General features: G+C 35.4%; 1 protein-coding gene across 5 annotated transcripts in view; it reads left to right on the top strand.

The window, feature by feature from the left end:
- The first annotated feature begins 7,256 nt into the window (after positions 1-7,256).
- SLC38A11 (solute carrier family 38 member 11) overlaps positions 7,257-24,935 on the top strand; it is a 93,287-nt gene continuing 75,608 nt past the window's right edge. For 2 of the 5 annotated variants that reach the window (XM_007494287.3, XM_007494288.3), the window contains exons 1-5: positions 9,656-10,066; positions 10,562-10,682; positions 12,168-12,242; positions 18,450-18,584; positions 20,873-20,938. In XM_007494287.3, the coding sequence (XP_007494349.1) occupies positions 9,905-10,066; positions 10,562-10,682; positions 12,168-12,242; positions 18,450-18,584; positions 20,873-20,938 (559 nt within the window). In that variant the 5' untranslated portion in view covers positions 9,656-9,904. Of the gene's footprint in view, positions 7,373-9,397; positions 9,631-9,655; positions 10,067-10,561; positions 10,683-12,167; positions 12,243-18,449; positions 18,585-20,872; positions 20,939-24,935 lie in introns of those variants that run through there. The other 3 variants (XM_007494285.3, XM_016433670.2, XM_056793973.1) reach the window with 3 other exon arrangements.

The following is a 24,935-nucleotide window of genomic DNA, read 5'->3' as shown; positions in this document are numbered from 1 at the left end:
AAATTAAAAGGACAGCTAGGTAAATCAATCAAGAGAGCCAGGACTGGAGACTGAAATTCTGGGTTCAAATGTGACCTCAGACACTTCCTCTGTGACCCTGGGAAAATCACTTAATTTCAGTTGCCTAGCCTTCTAATTTTTCTATTCTTCTGCCTCTGAATCTAGTTAATATTGATTCTATGACAGAAGATAAGGGCTTACAAAAAATCAAAACTGAATTTTAGCCCCCAATCTCATCTCCTATCACTTAAAAAATTTAATAGACTAGACTATAAAGATGGGTATATTTGAAATCACATAATCCTATGTTTTCATTTGATACTGAGGCTCAGAGAGACAAGGAGACTACTAGCAGGTTACTGGCTATCTTTCTCCACATCCTGACCTCTGCTATTCTTCTCAGTGATATCAATATTCTCATTGATGTTGGGTTTTTTAAATTGGGTTTTATTGATGATTTTTGTTGCTGTTGTTTTAACATTTTCCAGACATGCCTTTCTTGTTACAAAACTTTCCTTCACTTTTAATCGAGAAAAATGTTAAGTAAAATTACCAAATAAATGACAAAATCAGGCAATGTATATAATATTCTATATCCATAATTTCTTCCTCTCTCTTCCTCCAAGAAATGACTTTTGTTTCAGACTTTGTCCTCTGGAAACAAGATTGTTTTTGGAATATCTTTCTAACATATTGATATGTCAGTTCATTAACTTCTTCATCTCTCAAGTCTTGCATCTTTATTCTCCCTCAGTCACCCAAAGGGATGGTCATAACTTAAACCTTAAAGTCTTTTAAATAATTATATCTCCAAGATACAAAACTCTGAATTTCCCTACTTTAATTACAATGTGCTCTTTTTGTCTCTCTTACAAACTTATTTCTGTCTATTTACCCCCCTCACATTGACCATTGATTTCTTTCCTTTCTGTCCTTATCTATCACTCCTTTTCTGTTTTTTCTCTATATGGTCTTGACTCACAGTCATTTCATGAAGCATTGTCTTCTAACTAAAATTGTTCTCCTTTTTACCTTTGCATTTTCCCCAACCTGCTAATCCCCAAATCTGGGTCACCTCTAAAATGTACATTCTCCACTCCTAAACATAAATCTAAAAGAAATAACTAAATCATGGGACTGAGGAGAATTATGTTCCTGTAATCCTTCAGGCTAAATATCCCCAATTCCTTCAGTTGTTCTTCATATAGTTGGTTGGATCCTCTACCAGGTCTGTAAAGGTTACATTTAATAAGATTGGACTTAAATTATATGAAATAACATTGTTGCCAAAATTATTATATCTCAAGTCAGAAGTTTATATACCAAAATATAGGGGAAACAATTAAGTAGAGAAATGTGAGAGAAGTTAGAGAAAATACCTTTACTAGTCCTCAGCCAGGAGAGCTGATAGTGAGTAACTATGAGGCCTCCTACAAGATGCAAGCTAGTCTCTTAGGAAACTAGGAAAGGAGTCAGGCCTTTTCACTCACCCAACCAAGTAGTTCAGGAGTCAGAGTCTAAGTTGAAGTCATGATCCACACTGCAGTCTCCACTGAAGTTCCCTCCAAGACTATCTTCAGGAGATTCAACTTTACGAAACTGCGCCGGCCAAAGGATTTCATGGCTGTTATGGTGGTTTCCTGTCCCTGCCCCTCTTCACAGAGGCCAATCACAATTTCCAAGTGTCTGGCACTGCCCTGAGGGCAGTGTTTGTGGGAACCACTTCTCATCTTATAGAGGGGTAAATACTCATCAAAATGGATCACAGTTTCCTTATTGAACAGTTTCTGAAGGTATGAATTCACAAGTTTCTGACTGTTTGAGTTAGAAAGAAGGGTGGAGCTCTCCAAGCATCTTGGAGAAGCTGACTTCTCACCTACACTAGGTCACTAAGTGGTTTGTGAGCTCCTCCACCTAGTTCAAGTTTGTGTTGATTCAATTAAAAGGTAGGCAAAAGAGAGTTAATCCTGTCTTCACAATCTAGTGAGGTACTTAAGTTAGTGTTAACTCAGGATTGACAACAGAATAAAGAATTTTCTTTCATAGGTCATACTAACTACAAATAGGCTCTCAGTGCCAAGAAATGATATGATTCCTTTTTTATTTCTGATTAAGTAATCATAACACATCCAATAGTAACTATTCCAAACTTTTGCTCCCAAGGTGCCACATTTGTTTCTTCTCCTCCTCTCAGCAAATAATAATTTTTTTTTTCTATCTACAAACTAGTGCTCTCATTTCTCCTCCTCCTCACCTCAAAATCTCTCTATAAAGAACAACTAGTTGGCTCAGTGAATTGAGAACCAGGTCTATAGATGATAAGTCCTGAGTTCAAATCTGGCCTTAGACACTTTCTAGCTGTGTAACACTGAGCAAATTATTTAACCCCCATTGTTTAACCTTTACCATTATTCTGCCTTAGAACCAATATATTATCTTGATTCTAAGATGGAAGGTAAGAATTTAAAAAAAAAAAACACCTCTCTATGATCTTATCCATCCTCTTTACCTTTTTTCTAGACTGAAATGATGAAGTGGCCCTCCCCATTGCAAAACTTAATCTTTCCTTTTTTTTATTATTTCATTCTCTTTTCTCTCCTGTAAAACCTTACATCAAAGGTTTTTCTTCTTTCCCTAACTTCTCTCAATTTTGTCCTGTTTACTGAGAGAAGAAATGTGTTGAGAAGGGTGCTGGATGTCAGATCAGAACAGACTAATTTTAAATACCTCTTCCAACATTTAAAAACCAAATGATTATGAGCAAATTAAAACCTCTCTGAAGTTTAATTTCTTCATTTATACATTGATAATGATGGCATTTAAGTTGTTAAAAACAAATGAAATAATATTTGGAAAGTGATTTTCAAACCTTAAAATACAACATAAATGTAATGATTTCAATGACTTCTCTAAAATTTTAAAATATGCTCTGGTCTTCTCCATACCCTGCCATTCCTTCAAACTATTGCTCTTTCACTGTAAAACATTTGGAAGTTATGCTTAATTACTACGCCATTCTTCTATTTTGTGCAATCTGTCTTCCCTTCAAGGCTCTGACCTGAACCTTTAGTTTCTTTTGTTTTTCTGCTCTTTCTGTAGTCTTTGTTTTCTATATAGGAGAAATTCTCAAATAGAAATATCTAGCCCAGTTTCACCTTGAAATCTTGAATTTCCAACTATAAGTTATATATCTCTGCTAGGATGTGCCACTGGCACCTCAATTAAAACTGAGTTTGTTATTCCTTTCTTCACCTGCCTTTATCAAACCTATCCCTCCTCCCAACTTCCCAATTAGATCAATGACTTTACCATATTCAGTCACCTAGATTGATAGTTTCACACTCATGTTTGATATTTCTCTCTCTTCTGTTCTCAGGTTGTGTTGATGCTATCCATTCTATCTCCAGAACAGGAAAGGATACTTAAATTGTGTACTCTTCCTTGGAAAGAGTAAACATCTAGATTATCATGTTCAATTCTGAGCACCACAGTTTTGAAAGGAAATTTAAAAACTGAAGTGTATAAAATAATTGACTGGAATAGTAAGAGTATCAGGACTCTATGAAATAGGAACAATTGAAGGAATTGGGGATGCTAAGCCTGAAGGGAAAGAAGGTTTAGTGGACAGTTCTCTTTAAGTATTTGAATGGTTGAGTGTATGGAATGTATGAAGACTAGTATCTCTGATGTGAAGGCTTGTTGAGATCTTTTCATGGCTACGCATCCATTTTTGTCTATAACTTTCATCTGTGGTTGCAAGAAGCCACAGTATGAACAGTGTCTACACACCAGGAAAATTGTCTCAGAAGATGTGCTAACCCAAATTGAGGGTTACTGACAGTCTTCAAGCTTGTCACCAAGTTAGGGGGATGGCTACCCTAAGCATATGAAGACCTCTCCTGGCAGAATGGACAACTGAGAATAATTTGTTCCATTGGCCATGAAAGCAACTGAAGCATGTACTGTGAAGTGCTTAGAGCTTGATCAGACATAAAAAATTGCTAAGGTCATCCACTGAATCTGGATCCATCAACAGTCATTTTAACTTTTGTCTTGCCATTGGACTTTGATGACTCTGGAAGAGAGAATGGGGTTGACAAGTTTGTGCAAATCTGCCTCAAATCTAATTCACAGTCATGTCAAGACTTTATCCTCATGATTCATTGATCTTCTTTGAAACTGAAGCATGAACAATAGCAATAATATATGTGTATATATAACATATGTATTACATAATTAGATAGAATTAAAATATAGATAGACATAATTAATATATTATAGAGATATATCATTAAATTTTATGAAACTAAAGTAATTCACATAATGCATACATATATACTGTATAGTAATAACCATTCTTTAATAGATAAGTGGTCTAATGATATGAACAAAACATTCTCACAGGAAGAATTTAAGTATTCACAATCACATTAAGGAATACTCCAAGTAACTAATAATAAGAGAAATGCAAGTAAAAATTATCCTGAGGTTTTCATGTCACACTCTGCAAATTGGCAAAGTTGAACCAAAATGTAATATTTAGTGTTGGAAGGGTTGGGCAATGATACTTACACTGATATGTGTTGGTAGAAATGGTACAATCATTTTGGAAAGCAATTTGGAATTATGAAAATAAAGTAACTTGGTTTTTCATACTCTTTGAACCAGAGATTCTATTACTGAGCTCATAATCTCCCCAGGAAGTCATGGTTAGGAAGAAAGTCTCCATAAAAATCAAAACATTAACAGAGACACTTTTTGTGACAGCAGAGTATTAGAAAAAACTAGATGTCCATCAATTTAGAAATGGCTAAATAAACTGTGGTACATTAATGTAATAGAGTATCACTATCATGTAAGAAATTAAATATATGATGAATAGAAAGAATGAAAAATCTACATGAAAGGATGCCAACTGAAGTTAGCAGAGTCAAGAAAACAATATATATATACATATATATATATGATAAACACAGTAACTATAATAATGTAAAATATAAAGAATAGTTACTCATCAAAAAATCAAAAGTGAATGTAACAAAATTATTAAGAACAAACGAGACTCAAATGAGGAAAAATGAAAATATAGTTCTAACATCCCTTTGTGGAGATGGGAGGTCTACAAGCATTATATACTGCATGTTGTTGGTTTTTTAACTTTTTTCTATGGACTGATCAGTTGTTTTTTTTTTAATGGACTGATCAGATTATTTTTACTCCTAAAATACTTAAAAAATAAAGTCATATGAGATGATTTTCTGGGAGGGGAAATGTGAGAAATACTAGCAGAACTCCTCAAAACAAACTCCTAAAAATATAGTCTCTACTCTCAAAGAGTTTGAAATCTAATAGGGAAGACAATTTACCGAAGGGAACTGAAAAGTAGGGATTAGGGGAAATGATGATTCCTGGAAATGGTTTTAAAGTTGGTGAATAAGGGAAAGGACCCTTTATTCTCTCTGTCATCCCCTGGGAAGATGAGCTGAAAGCTACCTTCATTTGGTAGTTCATCATGGTAATTTAAACTAGAATCTATCTCAAGCTCCCCCAAACTCCTATAATATAGCAATTATACCTTACTTCAACATTTTATGGTTTTTATAATTTTTTTTTATCTTCCCAAAAGTCAGGAAGTAGGAATGGCAGTTAATAATATCCTCATTTTACAGGAAAGGAAACTTAGATTTGGGGAAGTGACATGTCCATGGTCTCTGAAAGCAGATGAGAGACCTTGTACTCAAATAGGAAGGATTATGTAAATCAAACAAACCATTAAATGCTTAATCCTTAAATGCTTTTTCCTTTTATTTGGCACATTTTGAGGAGCAACATGGGGGAACAAAGATAAAGGAATGGGGACTTTAAGCCTAAGAATATCACTGGATTTTTAATTGCATTGTGGTAGGTCCAAGTTGGGGATGGATTTACTAGGATTCCTGTTCGGTGATCTTCAAGGCATTAGAATGGAGATCTTTACAAAGTAAGGATTGTGTAATTCATTACATGCATATTCCTAGTGCCTACCTAGCATAGTGCCTGGCACATACTAGGTGCTTAATATTTCTTGCATGATTCAAGCAGAAGTAGGTAATAGAACAGGGTATGGTAAAATAGAAAGAATGCTATCTCTGGAATGAGGAGATAGGCCTACATTCAAATCCTGACTCTGACATTGGGAGAGTGCCTTTCAGTCTATGGGCCTCAGCTTCCTCATATGAAAAACCAAGTGGTTGAACAAGATGACCTCTGAGGTAACTGCTAGCCCAAATCTAAGATCCTGTGATCAATGATCCTATAGAGAAGGAATCAAAGCAGAACACAGGTATAAAGAATTGTCCGGTGAGAGGCCTGCTCTGAGTTTGGGATGCCCTGGTTCCACCAAGCTTTCACAATTCTTAGTCAATGGGGAAAGTGCTTAAGTCATTTATCTCTTTCATATAAGCATAGTTTGAGAATGCAATCAAGAATCTTGTGAGGAAAAGTCAGAGTCCCACAATATGATATCTCTAAGAAATACATTTAAAGCGATGAGATGGACACAGAGTAAAAGTAAACAGCTGGAACAGAGAGTACTATGTTTCAGCCAATGTTAAAAAAGCAGGGGTAGCAATTATGATATTAGACTCATTGTAATACAATACTGTTGACAAAGAAGCTAATCACAAAAAAACCTGGAAAGACATATGAAATTATGTGAAGTGAAGTGAGCAGGACCAGGAGAAGAGTTATACACAACAATAGCAAGGAAGTAATAACCAGCTATGAATGAATTTATTATCAGCAAATCCAAGACAATTCCAAAGGATCCATAATGGAAAAAAGGCTATCCACTGCCATAAAAGGAACTGATGAAGTCTGACTGCATATTCTTCACTTTATTTCCTCCTTGAATTTTTCTTTAGTGTAAGCAATATGTATCTTTTACAACATGATGAACATGGAAATACATATTATATGGTAACACATGTACAACCTATATCATATTACCTGTCACCTTGGGGAGGAGAAAGGGGTAGAAGGGAAGGAGAGGGCATGGATTGCAAAATTTCAGAAAACAATTAATGAAAATTGTACCAATATGTAATCTGGAAAATAAACATTTTAAATAAAAAAAAAAGTAGAATCTTGTGAGGAAATGGCAGGAACTTACTTAGATGCCTCTGATTGGTTTCCATTCCTGATGTCACAGACAGGGAAATGCTCTTACTGGCCAGAGAAGGTGTGACTAAGTAACAGGACACAAAAGTTTCTAAAAATAGAAGATTCTAGAAAAGAGATTCTAGAGCAGAGACAGACTACTTCAAGTGAACTTTATGGACCTCAGATAGACTCCCCCCACCCAGACCAGGAAGTTTGGGGATTCTCAATCACAGTATGTAAAGTGCTTTGCAAACTTTAAAGGGCTAAATAAATTCCATCTTTTCCCCATTTTTGCCTAGAAGTGATTGGAGTTTTATAGCTGGAAAACTTTAAAAGTCACCTAATCTCATAGTTCATTTTCCAGGTGAGGAATTGTACCTAAAATAAATTCAGTTAAATCGAAGACCACACAGTTTATTGATTGAGTGATCAATTCAGAACTACAACCCAGATTTCCTGATTCCTATATCTCCAAGTGCTACTTTAAATACCATTTCCCAGTAAAAATTATTTAAATGTCATCCATTATTATTATAATTAGCACCTTAATCTTATAGACAATCCCTCCTCTCAATTCCTATAGTTATTATTCATATATAAAACTCATTTAGCAGTTGCTAGATGGTGCATATTTGTCTTTTCTGTATCCATAGCTTATACAATATACATACTATGTATAATATGTTCTAGAAATAATGGGGACTTAATGAAAGTTTATTACTTTTGATGCAGATAGAGAAGAGAGATGCAGTAAGATAGCTGCAACCCCACATTTTATTTCCTAAACCAATAAGCCTTCTAGCCTATACTAATACTGGAGGTCTATATTGTCATTCTTCTCTCTTCTGTTCTTACTTCTGTCCATCAGTGAACAGGCCTCTGGCAAGGTGAGTAGGAAGCTTTTATATATTTGAAGGCCATTGCTTCATCTAAGTATCAATTCTTTTTAACCAACTACCTATGAGACAGATTAAAATCAAAATCATATTCCCTTTCTCAAGACCATCTGCCCAATTACCATCTGCATTCAACTTAGTTATAGTTAAGTTCAATATTCTTCTAACTATATAGATTACCTTTACTTTAGGGGGGAAATCTATTTATTACACTTCTATAATGTGTCAGGCACTGTGCTAAGCACATCACAAAAATAATGACCTAATTTGATCTTAGCAAGAATCCTAGGAAGTAGGAGCTATTATTATCCCCATTTTACATCTAAGGAAACTGAGAGAGAGGTTAAATGACATGCCTAGGGCCAGACAGCAAGTAGTCATAGCAAATGAGCAGATCAGAATGTAGAGCTAGTGGAGGGGGGGTGGGAGTTAGTTGGTAACTAGTCTAAACCCCTAGAGGGCAGCTAGATGTTCAGTGGATAGGGTGTCAGGCTTGAAGTCAGGAAGAGCCATCTTCCCAAGTTCAAATCTGATCTTGAATGCTTACTAGTTGTGTGATCCTGGGCATCTTAACACTGTGCTTCAGTTTCTTATCTTTAGAATGAGCTAGAGCAGGAAAAAAGCAAACCATTCCAGGAAAACAAAAACAAAAACAAATGGGATCTCAGGATCACATGCAACTGAACACCCCAAAAGCAAACTCAATTTTAAAAATGAGGAGACCCAGGAAGTTTAATATCTCACCTTATATAGTGCTTTAAGGTTTGTAAACCAATTTACATACATTATCTAATTTGAGCCTTATGACAAACTTTCAATAGGTACTGTTATTATCCCCACTTAACCAAAGAAGAAATGGAGTGTCAGAGAGGTAAAGTGACTTGCCTAGAGTTACAAAGCAAGTTGTAAAGCAGGATTTGTACCAAGGTCTTCTTGACTTGGTCCAGTACTCTATCTACTATGGCACACTGACTCTTTAAATGCCCAAAGACAGGCAGTAAACCACTGCATTAGACTCAATTTCAGGTATTTCGACTCCAAATACTATACCAAATGCTATTTGTGAAGCAACTAAGGACTTGGAGATAAGAGATTTGGGTGCAGATCCCCACTCTGATGCTAGATTTTTTTTTTTAACTTTGGTTGGGCCCTCTATTTAATTATCTACAAAATGCAAGGGATATCTTCAATTTACTTCTCTCCAAGGTTACTGTGTAGAAAATACTTGGCAAACTTTATGGGGCCAGGTTTTGATGAACTGTTGTTTGCATATTTATAGGAAGCTTTCCATCCCCCTCATCTCCACTCCACAATTTTCTGATTACAATTTCAAACTTGCTCTCGGCACTCTCCTTGTCTAGGGAGGAAGAGAAAGTGAAAGATCAAAGATGTTGGGTTAGAAGGATGGTGGGCACAGTTGGCAAAGCAGGAGTAATAAAGTGAAGCAGCCCCGAGACTGTGCTTTCCTGCCTGGTAATCAGGAGAAAGGGAACCAGAAACAGAAGCTGATTTATCAGCCCATCACTTTCTGCTCGTAGAAGTCAGACAGTAGAGACAGAAGAACAAGCTGTTCCTTGACACCGAGAGCCTGGGGGTAAGAATAACTTTCTTACTGAGAAAATAGGGGCTGTCCTGGAAATAGAAACACTGTACCAAATCCAAGGGGAGGAACCCAGCGGGAAAAGCGTTTGGCTGAGAAACCCTCGACCGGGACTTCTGAGCTCCCGCTGGGCAAGGAAAAGCCTCTCACCCTCAGCAGCTCAGGTCGGGAAGATAGCGTAACAGGGGGCCCCAGCGAGGTGAATGGAACAACCTCCTCTGGATTTTCGCTCTGGCGTGTCCTACAATTTGGGAGGCTGCCGCGTGGGATGGGGGATTGGCTACAGAAGGAGGCAGCTGCCGGAGCTCTGGCAGAGGCAGACCCGGGGATCCTAGCTTCTGACGGATATGCCTCCCTCTCCAGCATGATGAACATGGTCACCTCTCTACCAATGGGCTACCAGGGACAGAGGCTTTGCAGCTCACCAAAGGTAAATTGGGACCGTGTGCGGGACACTGAAATATTGGGCTGCCATGCCAGGGGCTCTGAAAAGCTTAATCCATCTGCAGAAGTGCAGAACCTTAGCTGGGTTCTTTAGTTAGAACTCTTTCTAGGAACTCCTTCCCCTTCCCAAGGAAAGTTTTGTTTTAGGCTTATCTTCCTCCTAATAGAGACTTTCTATCATCTGATGGATGCCTTTCCTTGCTTGATAAAACCACACGTAATGCTTCAATCCATTTGAATTGGAATTGTTTAACCAGTTGCTAGACCAGCTTTTGTGGGATACTATGTAAACAGTCAATTTTCAGGGAATGAGCCCCAGGAGTGGTATATACAAACTATCATTCACTTACATAGTTGTTATTACTCTTATCATCATCACACTTGTTTCATTGTCTATGTTTATCACTGATAATCCCATCTGACACCTTTCTTTTTTCCTTTTGAGCTTTTGCTTAACACTGATATTGTTTTATTGGACCAGAGAGACTTTGATGACAAGGAAGCTCTGGTTTCTGAACATAAACTAAAAGAAAAGGGAAATTTTCGTCAGTCCTCTGCTATTTTTAATGTTGTCAACTCAATCACAGGATCAGGAATAATAGGTAAGTATTTTAAATTCTAATCTAGACCTAAGCAAATATAGTCATATTATAAAAGACAATATTATTTTGATTCCATCATTCAAATATGATTTCCAATTTTTTGATTATGTAATTAGTCATTTGTCATTCTTGGGATTTTTCCTCATATAGATGAATAGCAAATTCTTTCATCTCTCCCAAAGTAAGATGAATCCCCTGTTTATGCTCTTCCAGCTAGTGGGGAGCATTCTCTTATGGGATAGAATAAGGCATTAACTCACAAGATGTTGGGTCTTGAACCTGTTTTTGTAGGGTTTTGAACAGTGAGCTGTGGAATCAAGTTATACTTTTTTCCATTCTGCATTTAACAGCCACCACTTTTGTTATCTTTCCAAGAACCTTTATGGGATTGAAAAACCTCTGGAAATTATGAAGCCATGAAGAAAATACCATTTCAAAGGTGAAAATTTTAGGAGAAATAAAAACAATATTCAACATCTGAGCACTTTTTACAGATGTAAAATCACTTTTACTTTAGAAATATAAGTTTATTCAAATCACACTTTGCCCAAAAAATTGGATTCAAGTTTTAAGCTTTACCACAAATGAAGCTACAGTCCACTAAGTTTAAAGAAATCAGCATTTCTTTGTGTTTTTCTCAGTAAATGATAAATAGACAAAAACATTGCATGAACTGCATAGATTTTTAGCCTTAAAGGAAAATAAAAGCCATTTTGTTTTCTGAACTCAGTATCTCAGAGGGTAGAAAAGAAATAGTGCTGACTGAATACAGGTTCTATAAAATGGAAAACTGTCCAGGTGGTCATTTTCTGAGCTACAACAGAAAATTAATTGCACTTTTTATGATGCTTTTTAATCATCATCATATGCTTCTGAAAAAAAAAAGTTTCTTGGTTTCATAGGATCTAGAGCTAAAAGCCCAAGCTGAGAACTGGAAGGAATCTTTAAGGTTATCCAGTCCCACTTGATCATTTTCATAGATGATAAAATGAAGCCTATAGGGTTTACAGGACTTACAAATTCTATCAGGTAGTAAGTAGCAAATAGCACAGCTGAGATTTTACTTCAGGTTCTGTGACGTCTGAATCTGGTATTGTTTCCATTGCACCAGATCGATCAAATAGTTTTAATGCTTTTACATAATCATTTATTTCTTTATTTGTTTACATTTCAAAATCTAGAACATTTTCTGCTGGAGAGCTTAGTTTCCATTTCACCTAAAGCCAAAGAAACCATCATTTACTTATATGCATCCCCTCCTTTATATATAATTGCTTCCTTAGAAAGATAGAATTGTTCACTTTTTAATATCTAGATTTAATAATTACAGACTTGATGTTTAAATGAACATTTAGTCACATGGTAGTAAATGAAGCTACAAGGAGACCATTGAAACTTAAAAATTAAAAATGGCACAAATAACCAAAATATTAAAGGGCTACTGCATGTTTAATCTGTGTGGGTATTTGTTTTCTTTTCCCCTAGGGTTACCGTATTCAATAAATCAAGCTGGTCTTCCTTTAGGAATACTACTTTTATTTTGGGTCGCTTATGTGACAGGTAGAGTACAACATAACTGATTATTCTTGTATTATCATCATTACTACTTGAATAGGTCAGAGAGTATCTGCATTTGGATTTTAGGAATCATCAATTTATTCACAGAATTCTGTCAGCAATGTCTAAAGACATTTACTTGCTTTACTGATTCTAAGGTCTGATTACTAAAGAGAAAACATTATACTGACTGATTTCAAATCCTTTCATGTGTTCCTTTTACTGTGTGGAGAAAATTCCAGGAATATTTTTTAAGATTTGGTTAAAACATGAAAGATAGATATTGGCAGTGTGCTTTGGTCACCTTCATAAAATCATTAACTGAGTATAATGCATTCAAAATTAATGATCCTGACCACCATTGATGCAAGCATAACTGAAAAGACAGATATTTAATTGTTAATTTTGGGGTATTTTGCTTAGTTTTGTTTTGTTTTTAATTTGTGTGCTGTCCACTAACCTGTTTTGAAGTTCAGCAATTTAGAATTCTTTGATAATTTCAATTTCCTAACTCCTTTTTCCTTAGGTCACTTTTATCTATTATCCCTTTCCCCACTTATTAGAAAGAGATCCTCGGATCTTTCCATACTTAATTCTATGATTCATCCTCATTTTCTCTTCTTCACACCTCTTCCTTACTCTATTGCAAAGTGCTACTCTCAAATGTACTCTTCTACCTGGTTCACTGACTTTTGCTAGGGGAATAGCAAATGAAGCATGTAGTGAAGACTAAGCTCAGGATAGGATTAAAGGGAGAAAGGAACCTTCAAACAGCCAGGCCCATGTCCTAAGACCTCTCAACTCATCATTATGAAACTTTTGATTTGCAGTCCAATTTTATTTACATGGCATCCAGAACTTGGTGTTTCTTGAGTTTAATCTTAAAGACTTCACTGAAATGCTTGAATTTATTTAGTCTTTCCTATCCAATTTCCTAAAGGATTTCCTCTAGTGATTTTAATTTCCAGTTTCCCAGTCCATTTGTGTATCAAGTAATTAATTTCTTTCCACATATATTTACTCACGATTTTATCTGAGGACATTGAAACATTGTGTGCAGAACAAACACACCTAGCAAAGTTCAGATGGTACATAAATTCAGGCTGTTCATTCACTTTATAGAGGAGTCAGAAGATCCTTATAAAATGAATTAAACCAATATCACAAAAGCTTAGTTCAAACTATTGGCAATTCCACCGAAATGCTCTATATATTTTACAGTAATAACTAAAAGAAATGAAAAATATTTTCTGATTTTTCTGATTTTACTTCCTGAGAGGCACTGTAAATAGATGTAAAAAAAAAAGCAAAAGAAGAGCACCAGGCTCAAAGTCATAAGACCTGAGTTTGACTTTTCACTTTTCCTGTAAACATTAGAAGGAATTATATCTACATCTTCCAGCTCAATTCCCTCATTTTGCAGATGAGAAAACTGAAGCCCATTAAGGTGAATTAACCTGCTCAAAGCCATATAGCTGATAGGTGGCAGAAGATCTATGTCTCCTTACTCCAAATCTATTACTACTCTGTTTACTATACCATACCCATCTTCTGAGCCTCAGAGTTCTCACCTGATGATCCTTCTGCTACCTCCCTTCTAAGATTCTTGTTGGGGAAAAGTTTTGTAAAATTTTAAGTGCTATAGAAATGTCAATTATGATTGCTCTGTACTATGACCATTGGCTTTTTTTTATAAATTCAAGATTAAAGAGAAGAAGAGCAGGACCTGCTAGATAGAAGGACAGTCTTGGAGACAAAAAAGACCTAGATCTAAAAACAACATCTGACACATAGTAGTTATATGACCATGTGCAAGTCACTAACCTTTTCAATTACCAAAATTTTTTTTTTCTTAACCCCTTACCTTCTGTCCTAGTATTAATTCTAAGACAGAAGAAGAGTAAGGTCTAGGCTATTGGGATTAAGTAACTTGCCCAAGGCCACACAGACAAGATTTGAACTCAAGCCTCCTTAACTCCAGGCCCAGCACTCTAACCATTGCATCCCTTAGCTGACTCCTCTATATCTCTCACCTACTGGATTTTTGTAGTTGATTTAAAAAAATAAAAAATCTAAGGCTATTTTTGGCACTATTAAATATTATCTGATGGGTTCAATCTATCAAAGCAACCACTGAGGTGTTTTTGGATTTCGATCATGTTATGTATTGTATTAGCCATACCTCTCAGCTCATGTTGCCCAAATGTTTGATAAACACATTTTCTATGGCTCCATCTAAGGGATTGATATGAATGAGTAGCACTCACTAGGAAATCCCTTCCAAGTTCACATCAGTCTGATGATCATCAATCTTTAGGGCCAGTCATTAATTGGTTTCAAGTCCATTTAAATGTATTATCATCTAGTCCATGTCACTTGTATTATGTACATATAAGCATATCAGGACAGACTTCAATTACTTACTGACTGAAATCCAGATAGCCAGGATCTATGATTAGTTTGCCATGACATTAATAAATTTATGCCAGCACATATTCACTGCTTCTTTTTAAACACTAACAAACTTTTACTTCAATTATGTGCTCTTTTATTTTTTTGAAGGTTAAAGTCATCTGACCCATAGTTTGAAGGAAGCACTTTCTTGCCTTTTTTAGCTAATTGGAAATATATTGACTTGTTTGTATTATGGAAATATTTGTTCCATTTTCTACCCCTTTCCAAATAGTATCAACAGAAAGGAGCTTAGCCCTCACATCCACAGATTCTTTCTGGTGTCCTTAAATCATTGAGAACTATAGAATTTCTTGCTGTGTCCTTACTTAATTTGTGTTCCATTCCCTGTTGACTACTTCTGTTTGTATTTCATAATCTGGAGATGATCTTTCTTGGCAGAAAGGACATAAGTAAAACTGGAAGTTAAGTACTCTTGTCCTCAGGGGATAGCTCAGGGGATAGAGTTCTGGGTCTCAAGTCAGGAAGACCTAATTTCAAATATGATATCAAACACTTAATAGTTGTAACACCCTGGGCAAGTCCTTTAATCTCTGTTTCCTTTAATGCACAGAGAAGGAAATCACAAACCACATCAGTATCTTTGCCATGAAAATTCTATGGATAATGTGAGTCCATCTGTGGGGTCCAAAAGAGTTGGACATGGCTGAATGACTGAATAATAACATGTGTTTTCTTCATCATATAGTATCATTGTTTCACTAACTGAAATAAGTTCCTACTAGCCTTTCTTTTATTTTTCTCATGTCAAATATAGCCTTAAAAATCCTTTAAATGTCCTTACCATTCACTCAAAGTCTCAAGATCTTTTGGAATTTAACATTCCTAACATTCTTAAAGGATCAAGCTACTCTTTGTAGTCAAATTCAATTATTTGTCCTTGCTTCCAAATTCTGTACATGTCTTTTGAAAAACTGGTGGTAATTGAGTTCACTAACTAGGTCAGTCTTCTTAGAAAGTTGTCCCTTTTCTTCCTTATTAAAATTACTTGTATTTGTGTTTGAGAGCATAACAAATCAATATTTACAGGGGAAGTATTCACCCTTCTGCCTTAAGATTCTGTGTCTCCTTTCTGAATTATTAGTACCTTATTCTCCGAAAGTCTTATGTACTTCTCTGACTATGCCCAGCATACTCTTCCTTTGGTTGCCCATCCCTTACATCTACTACTTGTGAGACCTTGGGCAAATCACATAACTTCCTGAGGCCTCTGTTTCCTCATCTGTAAAATGAGAAAGATGGACTAAATATACCTTCAAGTCCCATCCAGCTTTAAATTCATGATTCTATGATCCTACCATGAACTTTAATATGGAGGAGCTACTTTCTCCCAAGGTTCCAATTATATCCACTTTGGAAATTTTACTAATACTCCCTTGTTATTTTTTCTATATTATTAAGGTTTGAGATGACCTTTGTGACTAGTCACAAATAATTCAGCACCTATGCTTTTAGCAAAGAGGAATTTTTAAATCTTCCAGATGACTAATGTTCCTCCCCATTGCTGTATTATGCCTCTATGCCAACATTTTGGTTTACTTTTGGAATTCCTCATCCAATTTCTGCTTTTGGCTTCTAGTATTGCTTCTGTTTCTCCCTGTATTTATCCTCACTCTAATGTCCTTCAACATGTTGCCTTTATTTGTCTCTTGGCTTTCCAAACTATATCATATTTTCTTGTTATTCAGAGCTACTTTATATCGAAGAAATGCTACTCTCCTAACTAGAGTTCTTAAAGACAAGCCTGAAAGTAGGGGATGAATGTACATCTCTTCTCTTTTTAACTTCACGTTCTAATTTGGCTGGTGGTTTGCTTCCACACTTGTTAAGTCTATTTTAAGCCTTTAATGAGGCATGTTCAGCCAGACTAGTGGTTTGTCTCTGCCTATTCTTCTGTTCATGATATGTTACAGGATTTATTTAAAGGTAAAAGTAGATGGTGATAATTTTTCCATCATACAATTCGATTATTTGAATGTTTTCACTTCTTTATGGATTATATAAAAAATGGTCTATAACCTCAATGCATATGTAATGACTGAAGTAACCATTTTCTGGATCAGTAACAGAGTGAATATGGTTACATACATTCATGAGCACATTAAAAATGAAATCATAATGAAATATAGATTGAAATGTGACTATATTAAAACTTCTAAATGAATTTTATTTATTTTCAAGCCTGAATAACTTCAGAGGACCTGGGTTTTCATCACTGGCGGTCCTCCTTCCTTGGACCCCAATTATGAACTCATACTTTTAGCACATGGTTTCAAAATGTTCCTGTGGATTACATATATGTGTGTGTATCTCTGTGTACACATACAAGTACATATGTATTTTACTTTTGTGTGTATCACTAATGTCTAGGCTTCTATTGATGATGAATCTGCCTCTCCAAATTTACATAAACTAATGCCTTCATAACTGGCATGTAATACACTGATATCTTCAATTCAGAGATAGAAAGAACATTAGAAATTATTTAATCCAGGGGTCAGCTGAGTAGGTCAGTGAACTAAGTTAGGCCCAGAGACAGGCAGGAGGTCCTGGGTTCAAATCTGACCCCAGACACTTCCTAGCTGTGTGACCCTGGGCAATACACAGTATTGGTTCTAAGGCAGAAGGTAAAGGTTTAAAAAAAAATCATTTAACCCAATATTTTCATTTAACATATGAGTGAACTGAGGCCCAGAGATGTTGAATGAATTCTCCAAAGTCACCTGGTAAGTCAGAACCCAGTGACTTTGGCAGTTCTGTGAGTCCAAATTTGACCTGCTTTCCTTAGTCCTGGACTGCTTTGTCCTACCTAGCTTCTCAGCTCATAGATTTTCAGAACTTGTATCCTATTGGTATGACCTTTCAGAACCTACAATCACCTTCATGCTAGGACCAGTCAGTCAGTTAGTAGAGGAATTCAATTCATGCATATCTCACTAACACTTGTCTTCCTTTAGAACCAAGGGCATGGTAAAATTTAATAGTTTAAAAATACATTAAAATTTTTATTCAGAAACACATTTAATAATTTGGAAAATTGGCATAACTACAAAAATCAAAGGTGAAAACATTTGCATTCTATATTTTTCACTCCATACTAACTCCCTCAGATTGGATCAACAAGCTCTAAATATAGTGTTATTGAAATGTTTCCTTGTGCTTACTTAATAACTCTGATACAGAGTTGCTGGGGTTTCCCTTTTTTCTGTTAGGACAGTTGTGTATTTTTCTAGTCATATTTTGTGCTGTTAACCTTGAGGGGGAAAACTATAGGAGCAATGTTGCATGGATTCCTTCCTTTTTAACTTAGTTATCATTTAATCTTGCTTATCTACATTGTTAAAGTGAGTAAATGAGTCAGATAGTCATCAAAGAATTTTCTAAAATTGCAGATAATCCATGTAAGAAATGAAAATTGAATTCTTGACACTCACTTCAGAGCCCTACCTTCTGTTCCAGTCAATGCACTAATTCTTTGAGACTATTTGTCTCTGGGAAGGAAAAAAAAAACTGATGAAAAACAACAGTAATAGATACTCATGGCATCCTAAAAAGAAAATCACACCTTATCAAGTTAATTCCTCATCAGTGAGCCATTTAACCTGGTGTTTTATTGTTATCTCACTTCTAAAATGGCAGCATAATTTAGCATTTTCCTCTAGCTTAATGTAGACTTAAATAAGAAAATCTTTGTGTTCAGTATATACTCTCAGCACATCCTGTTTGTTTTCTTTACAGACTTTTCCCTTATTTTATTGATAAAAGGAGGAGTCCTTTCTGGAACACATAGCTATCAGGCTTTGGTCCACAAAACATTTGGTTTTCCAGGGTATCTACTCCTCTCGTTGCTTCAATTTTTATATCCTTTCATTGGTAAGACCACTGTAAAGTTCAATATTACAATTATTTTCATGACTGTGACAATTATCTCAAATAAATGTAGTTTAAAATGAAGGTTTTAGATAGTCTATATATTGGAAAGGATAAGAAGAGAAATTGTTTACCTACTTATTTTATAAAGTAAGAAATTTAAGCGAGCATATAAGAACACTTTCATGTTGTTTCTCAATTTGTCCATTTTGCCTTCTTCTCTGATTTAAAGCCCAATCTTTAAGAAGTTGGTCTTCGAGCTTCTTCAGACCTCATTCCAGGTTATGGATTCCCTTCAGTCAGTTCTGGCCAGAGTAGCAATGCTGATGACATTGTGTGCCTTCATGTAGAGGATGTAGAGGAAAGCATAGCACCAACGTCAACATGTCAGACATTATCTCTTTCATGGTCTCCTTCAGAAAGTAATCCCACAGAGATCATGCTAAAGGGAACACAGAGAATGAAATTCAAAGAAATACAATAGTCTGGTTCTTGCTCCTTTTCCATTTAATTTTCATGAGAATGTGCTTAGGCTAAAATGAGATTATTATAGGAACATAAGCATCTTCTCTTGAACCTTAGAATGAGAAGTCAAATCAACAAAGATTTATTAAGCAGCTAAAATGTGATAAATACTGTGCTAAATTCTGGATGTGCTAAGATTTACGGATGACTAAAGAATAAGTAAAAACAAGAGAATCAAATAGTTAAAGACTGAATGGCATTTCTGTAAACCTAAAGGCTCATGAAAAACATTTGTAAGCCTGATAGTTCATTTGTATTTCTGTGGTTTTGCTCTTTTGTAACTTAGAGTAAATCTTCCTTATCATGTGTAGCATCATAATAAAAATGTAAATGTTGAAATACAAAATAATTTTTCCATAGATATTTGGCCCAAATGGATTGAATTCATTAAAAAGTCACTAAGACTTTAAGCAGTTTCTTAATTGCTTTCATGACTAATTTAATTGGATTTTAATATATATCATATTGGCCATCTTTTAAGTTGTAAGTTGGCTGTCAATCTCATTAGAAAACTCAAGGGTTTTATATATAATATTTCCAGGAAAAGTCTTTCTTGCTTTTGAAGATGAGGTAATGGTTTAGAAATTCTTCCTCTTTTTGCTGTTTTAACTCATTAAGTGTCCTTTTTTTAAACCCTTACCTTCTATCTTGGAATCAATACTGTGTATTGGTTCCAAGGCAGAAGAGTGGTAAGAGCTATGCAATGGGGGTCAAGTGACTTTCTCAGAGTCACACAGCTTGGAAGTGTCTGAGGCCAGATTTGAACATAGGATCTCCAGTCTTTAGGCCTGGCTCTCAATCCACTGAGCCACCTAGCTGCCCCCATTAAGTTTGCTTCTTAAAAGAGTGATATAGGTTATACATCTGTGATTGCAATTATTTTCAGTGTCCTAGAAGAAAAGATGACTTAAATAACCCTGGGGTCAATTCCTTTGCAGAGCTGAAATTTATTTTCATAATAGAAATAATTACTTTTATGTCTTTTTACTTGTGATTTTTAAATTTTGGGTTATTTTGAATATTGAATGAACAATTAGATTCATATAATTAGTTGAACAGGCTAAAGAATGTCCATATTAGAGAAGCAACCTCAGACTATTCTTCATGTTATTTAAGATATAATTATAATTTCAGAAAAAACCAAGATGATAACTCTCTGAAAACCAATTTTTTTTCTCAGTCATGCATAGTGTGTTTACAAAAAATGGCCATATATTGGGGCATTAAAACCTTACAAACAAAAGAGAAAAGCAAAACTATTTCAAAATTTTTATTAGCTACAATGCCACAAAATTATATATTCAATAAAGGGTCACAGAAGAAATTACCTAAAATTAATTGGAGATTAACCTAATGCTAAAAATTGGTGAGTAAAACAAGTTTTGGAAAGAGTAAAAAATTTCATTAAAGAAAATGACAGTAAAACAATATACCAAAGCTTTTTGGAATGCTACTAAATCGGTCTTTAGGGGGAAACATATAACTCTAAATACTTTCATAAACAAAAGAGAAAAAAGCAAATCAATGAGTTGTGTGTTCAACTTAAAAAAAACTAGAAAAGAAACAAATCAATCTCATGAGAGAAGAAGTTCTGAAAATTGAAGAAGAGATTCACAAACTTGAAAGCAAAAAAATAAAATAAAATAAAATCTATTGAAATGACAGATATAAATAGAAGCTTTTTAATTGGAGAAACCACTCAGGATTAAATGTATGTTTGATAATTGTCTTTGATGTTAATTATGTTATCTTTATTTTGTTTCTAGCTATGATTAGCTATAACATAATAACAGGAGACACTCTAAGCAAAGTTTTTCAAAGAATTCCTGGAGGTAAGTCCTTATGAAAGATTTTTTATGCTATTGACTACTGTTATATTGTTTATTTTATGTTTGGAGTTTTTATAAAGAAAAATCTATGATTAAGTACATTTTTATCCATCATACAAGCATGCCTACTAATAGTAATACTCATCTTCATTATACACATTCCTTTTATCTTTGCACATTTATATGCAAATTTATTTCCCAGTAAACAAAGTTGAAGTTATATGGTCAAAAATATCTTTTCCTCCTTGTACTATATATCCCAGGGATCCTAATAATATATTCTCACAGTCTAATTTTCTTAGAAGGAACTTTAGAGATCCCCTAGTCCAACCACCATTCATGCAGGAATCTTCTCAATGACACCCCTAATACATTTTCATCTAGTCTTTGCTGGAACATTTCCAGAAAATGGGTATTCACTACCTTTAAAGGAAGTCAATTTTAACAGTTCTAATTGGTAGACTTTTTTTCTATTTAGCTACAATCTAATTCACACCCATTGATCTTTCTGCATCACTTGCAAGGTATACAGAATAATCACTCTTCCACAATACTAAAAACAGCTATTAATCTATTTCTTGTCCAATTTTCTCTTCAAGTTAACGTCTCTAGTCTCTTCAGGTCTTCAAAGGATATGCTAAGTCCACACCTCTAGAAGCCTTCTATTTTGCCAATATATTTCATCATAGTTGAACATAACAAATTAAATGTGATCTGATCAATGAAGAGGAGAGGAGAATTGTTACATCCCTCCTTCTGGTACAATGTTTCTATTTAGCTTATAATTAAATTTGGTATTTTGGCCCTGACTTCCCATGCTTGGCTTATATTGAACTTTCAAACCTAGATATGCTTTTCTCATGAATTTTTATTGATCCTGGTCTCTCAAATCCCATATTTGGGGAATTGATTCTTTGAACCCTAAATGTAGTACTTCACATTTGCTCCATTAATATCAACTTACTACTTTTACTCCATTTCCCCATACCACTAAAATCTCCATGCCTTCTGATTCAGTAATCAAAGCTATAAACTATGCCACACATTTTTTGAATCATTCCCCAGTGTTGATAAGCATATCATAGATATTCAAATAATTTATTTAAAATATTGAGGACAGGTCAAGGACCTGTAGCATCATCACTAGAAACCTTCCTCAGGTTGACATCAGTCTATTAATCTATATGGATGCATTTGTTTAAAATAAAGATCTGATTTCAGGAATACCTGAGTTCAAGATTCAACTCTTACATATATTGCTGTGTGATCCTGGGCAAGTCAATAAAACTACTCTCAATGCCCAAGACAACTTGGAGAGCTGAGAGTGTAAATTCAGAGATAGTGCCATTCTCTATTGGTAGAGGGGGTATTCTCATCATTCTCATCTCTATATCAAAGAAATGATATAGTTCTGATCTCAGTAACATGAGTGACTGTCACATCTCTTATAGACATCGATATCCAGGAACATCTTAAAGTGATTTTAACATGCATTTCAGAACTAAATAATAGCTAACTTTAAGTAGTATTTTATAAAACATTTAACCAATCCCTCTCTGGGGGGGAATAAGAAAATAGTACTCTATCTTATAGATGAGGAAGCTAAGGTAGCTAGTCACAAAACTTTGCTTAGCATAGTGCCTGACACACAATAAGCACTGAATATTTGTTGATTGATTGATTGACTTTCATGAGAAGACATTTTCACTATATAATTACTGAACCCCTTCATCCAGACCCAAGCCCAGGGATCAATAATGTATATTTATTTTAAACCTTTACTTTCTGTCTTATAATGAATACCTTGTATTGGTTCTAATGCAGAAGAATAATGGCTAGGCAATGGGGGTTAAATGACTTGCCCGGGGTCATACAGCTAGGAAGTGTCTGAAATCATATCTGAACTCAAGACCTACCTTCCTGGGGCCCAGTTCTCAATCCACTGAGTTACCTAACTGCCCCCATCAATCTCCTTTGACTTCAGGGTCACTCATTATTGATATAAGGTTACAGTTGTCAGTTCTGATGGTCAAGACTCTCATATCTGAAACATGTGAAAATAGGGAAAATTTTCTGACAAGGAATACACAAACCAAATTAGGGAAGGCAAAGTCTAAGTAGATTTCTGTTTATTGACTTAATGAGCTTGAAAGGGTCCAGGATTGGCAAAGAGAAATCTAAGCCTACACTTTCAAGGAAGTAAAGCAACTAATGACTGCCCCTGCTATCAGTCTCAGCATTAAAGGGACACTACAGGGGCAGTTAAGTAGGTGATTCAATGAATAGAGAGTCAGGTCTTGAGTCAGGAGGACCTAGGTTCAAATCTGGCATCAGATACTTAGTAGCCACATGATCCCAGGCTAGTTATTTAATCCCAATTGCCTAACCTTACCCCTCTTCCTCCTTGGAACCAATACTTAATAAGTGAAGGGTTTTAAAAAGGGTGCTGGGGTGGCAAGGACACGAATCCATTGCAGGAGGTTGACTATGAATACATTAGTTCTTTAACTGATGTTCAGAATGGCTTCATTATAGCTTGAGGTCCTGTTCAGCCTACTTGAGGCATCCAAAGACTATTTAAGTTTTTTTCTTTCTCAGTCATTCATTCTCTCCTTGAGCACACTATCAAGTCAGTGTCTCAGTTCCATCTAAGTGATTGAATACCTGCCATGCCAGGTAAGCTAAGCTGAAATTTGGCCTCAGACACATAGCTATATGACTAAGCAAGTCACTAAACAGCCTATTGCCTCAGTTTCCTTATTGGAAAAATGGGGATAATAATAGTATCTACAACCTATGGCTGTTATGAGGATCAAATGAGATAATAATTGTAAGGCACTTAGCACAATGCCTGGCACCCAAAAATTACCTGTTAACTATTATTATTCCTTCTATGTTCCATGAGCTATTAAACCACGGATAAGCTAACTTTAAACCACAGTTAAACTGTAAGGTTCAATGCCTCCTGGTTTCCGTATTTTCACTCATCACCACAGGAGAGAAATAATGGAGACACAGGGATGACTTTAATGTCCTACAGAGGTAGCAGGGTTTCCAGTGGGATAATTTGGATACCAAGGCTTGTACTTACTGAAGTGCCAACCAGAAACTATTTTACCTGCTCAGGAGCATTGTAATGGTTAAATTTTAGCCTGCCTTTAGACTATAAGCTCCTTGAAGGCAGAAAGGGTCTTTTGCTTCTTTTTGCATCCCCAGCACTTAATAAATGCTTATTGATTGATTATCAGGTGCAGAAGCACAAGGGTTACAAGCTAACTTTGGCCTCTTCTGCCCTTGGTCACTTAGTCTGCAGATTGATCATACCTTTGACTTGCCTAATGGAAAATACGTCTCCCATATTAGGAGGGAACTTGCGTATTTGAAGTTTCCTTTATTGATAAGAATTATTGGTCATCAGCACAGGCATTGTCTATTTAGAGTCAGTCAAATGAATAACTTTTTGTGGTGCCTATGGAATTAAAATGTAGACTATCAAAAATCCTCCTCTTCCTTCCAAACTTCTTGTTTAATGGAATGCATCTGGAATTAGTACAGCTCTAAGGAAGGGATGCTCGTGGAGAGATCATACATACTGGAGGAGACCTCAGACATAAACACTCTTCTAGAATCAATATGGTTTTCCGGATCTAATTATGACTGTTTCTCCTAAAGCAGGGAGCCTCCCATGGATGCTACCCCTTAGAATATTTAGGGTATAGTTGAGAGAATATTGGACTTGTAGCCAGGACATTCATTGGTTAGAATTCTACATCCAACTTTTTACTAGTTATATAAACAAAAGAAAATCATTATATTTCTCTGAACTTGTTTCCTCATCTCTAAAATGAAAACAATGCCTGTCATATCTACCTAAACTGGTTGTTGTTGGGATCAAATTCGTTATTGTACATAAAGCACTTTGTAAACCCTATGGCATGATATATAAGTTCAGCCATTATTACTAATTTCCCCATGTTTGTTCTTTACCCAGAACAAACCA

This window comes from Monodelphis domestica, chromosome 4, assembly GCF_027887165.1.
Source record: "Monodelphis domestica isolate mMonDom1 chromosome 4, mMonDom1.pri, whole genome shotgun sequence".
In the NCBI taxonomy this organism is placed as follows: Eukaryota; Metazoa; Chordata; class Mammalia; order Didelphimorphia; family Didelphidae; genus Monodelphis; species Monodelphis domestica.
Note: the sequence above shows the minus strand (reverse complement) of the source record. Positions and strands in the feature narration are given on the sequence as shown.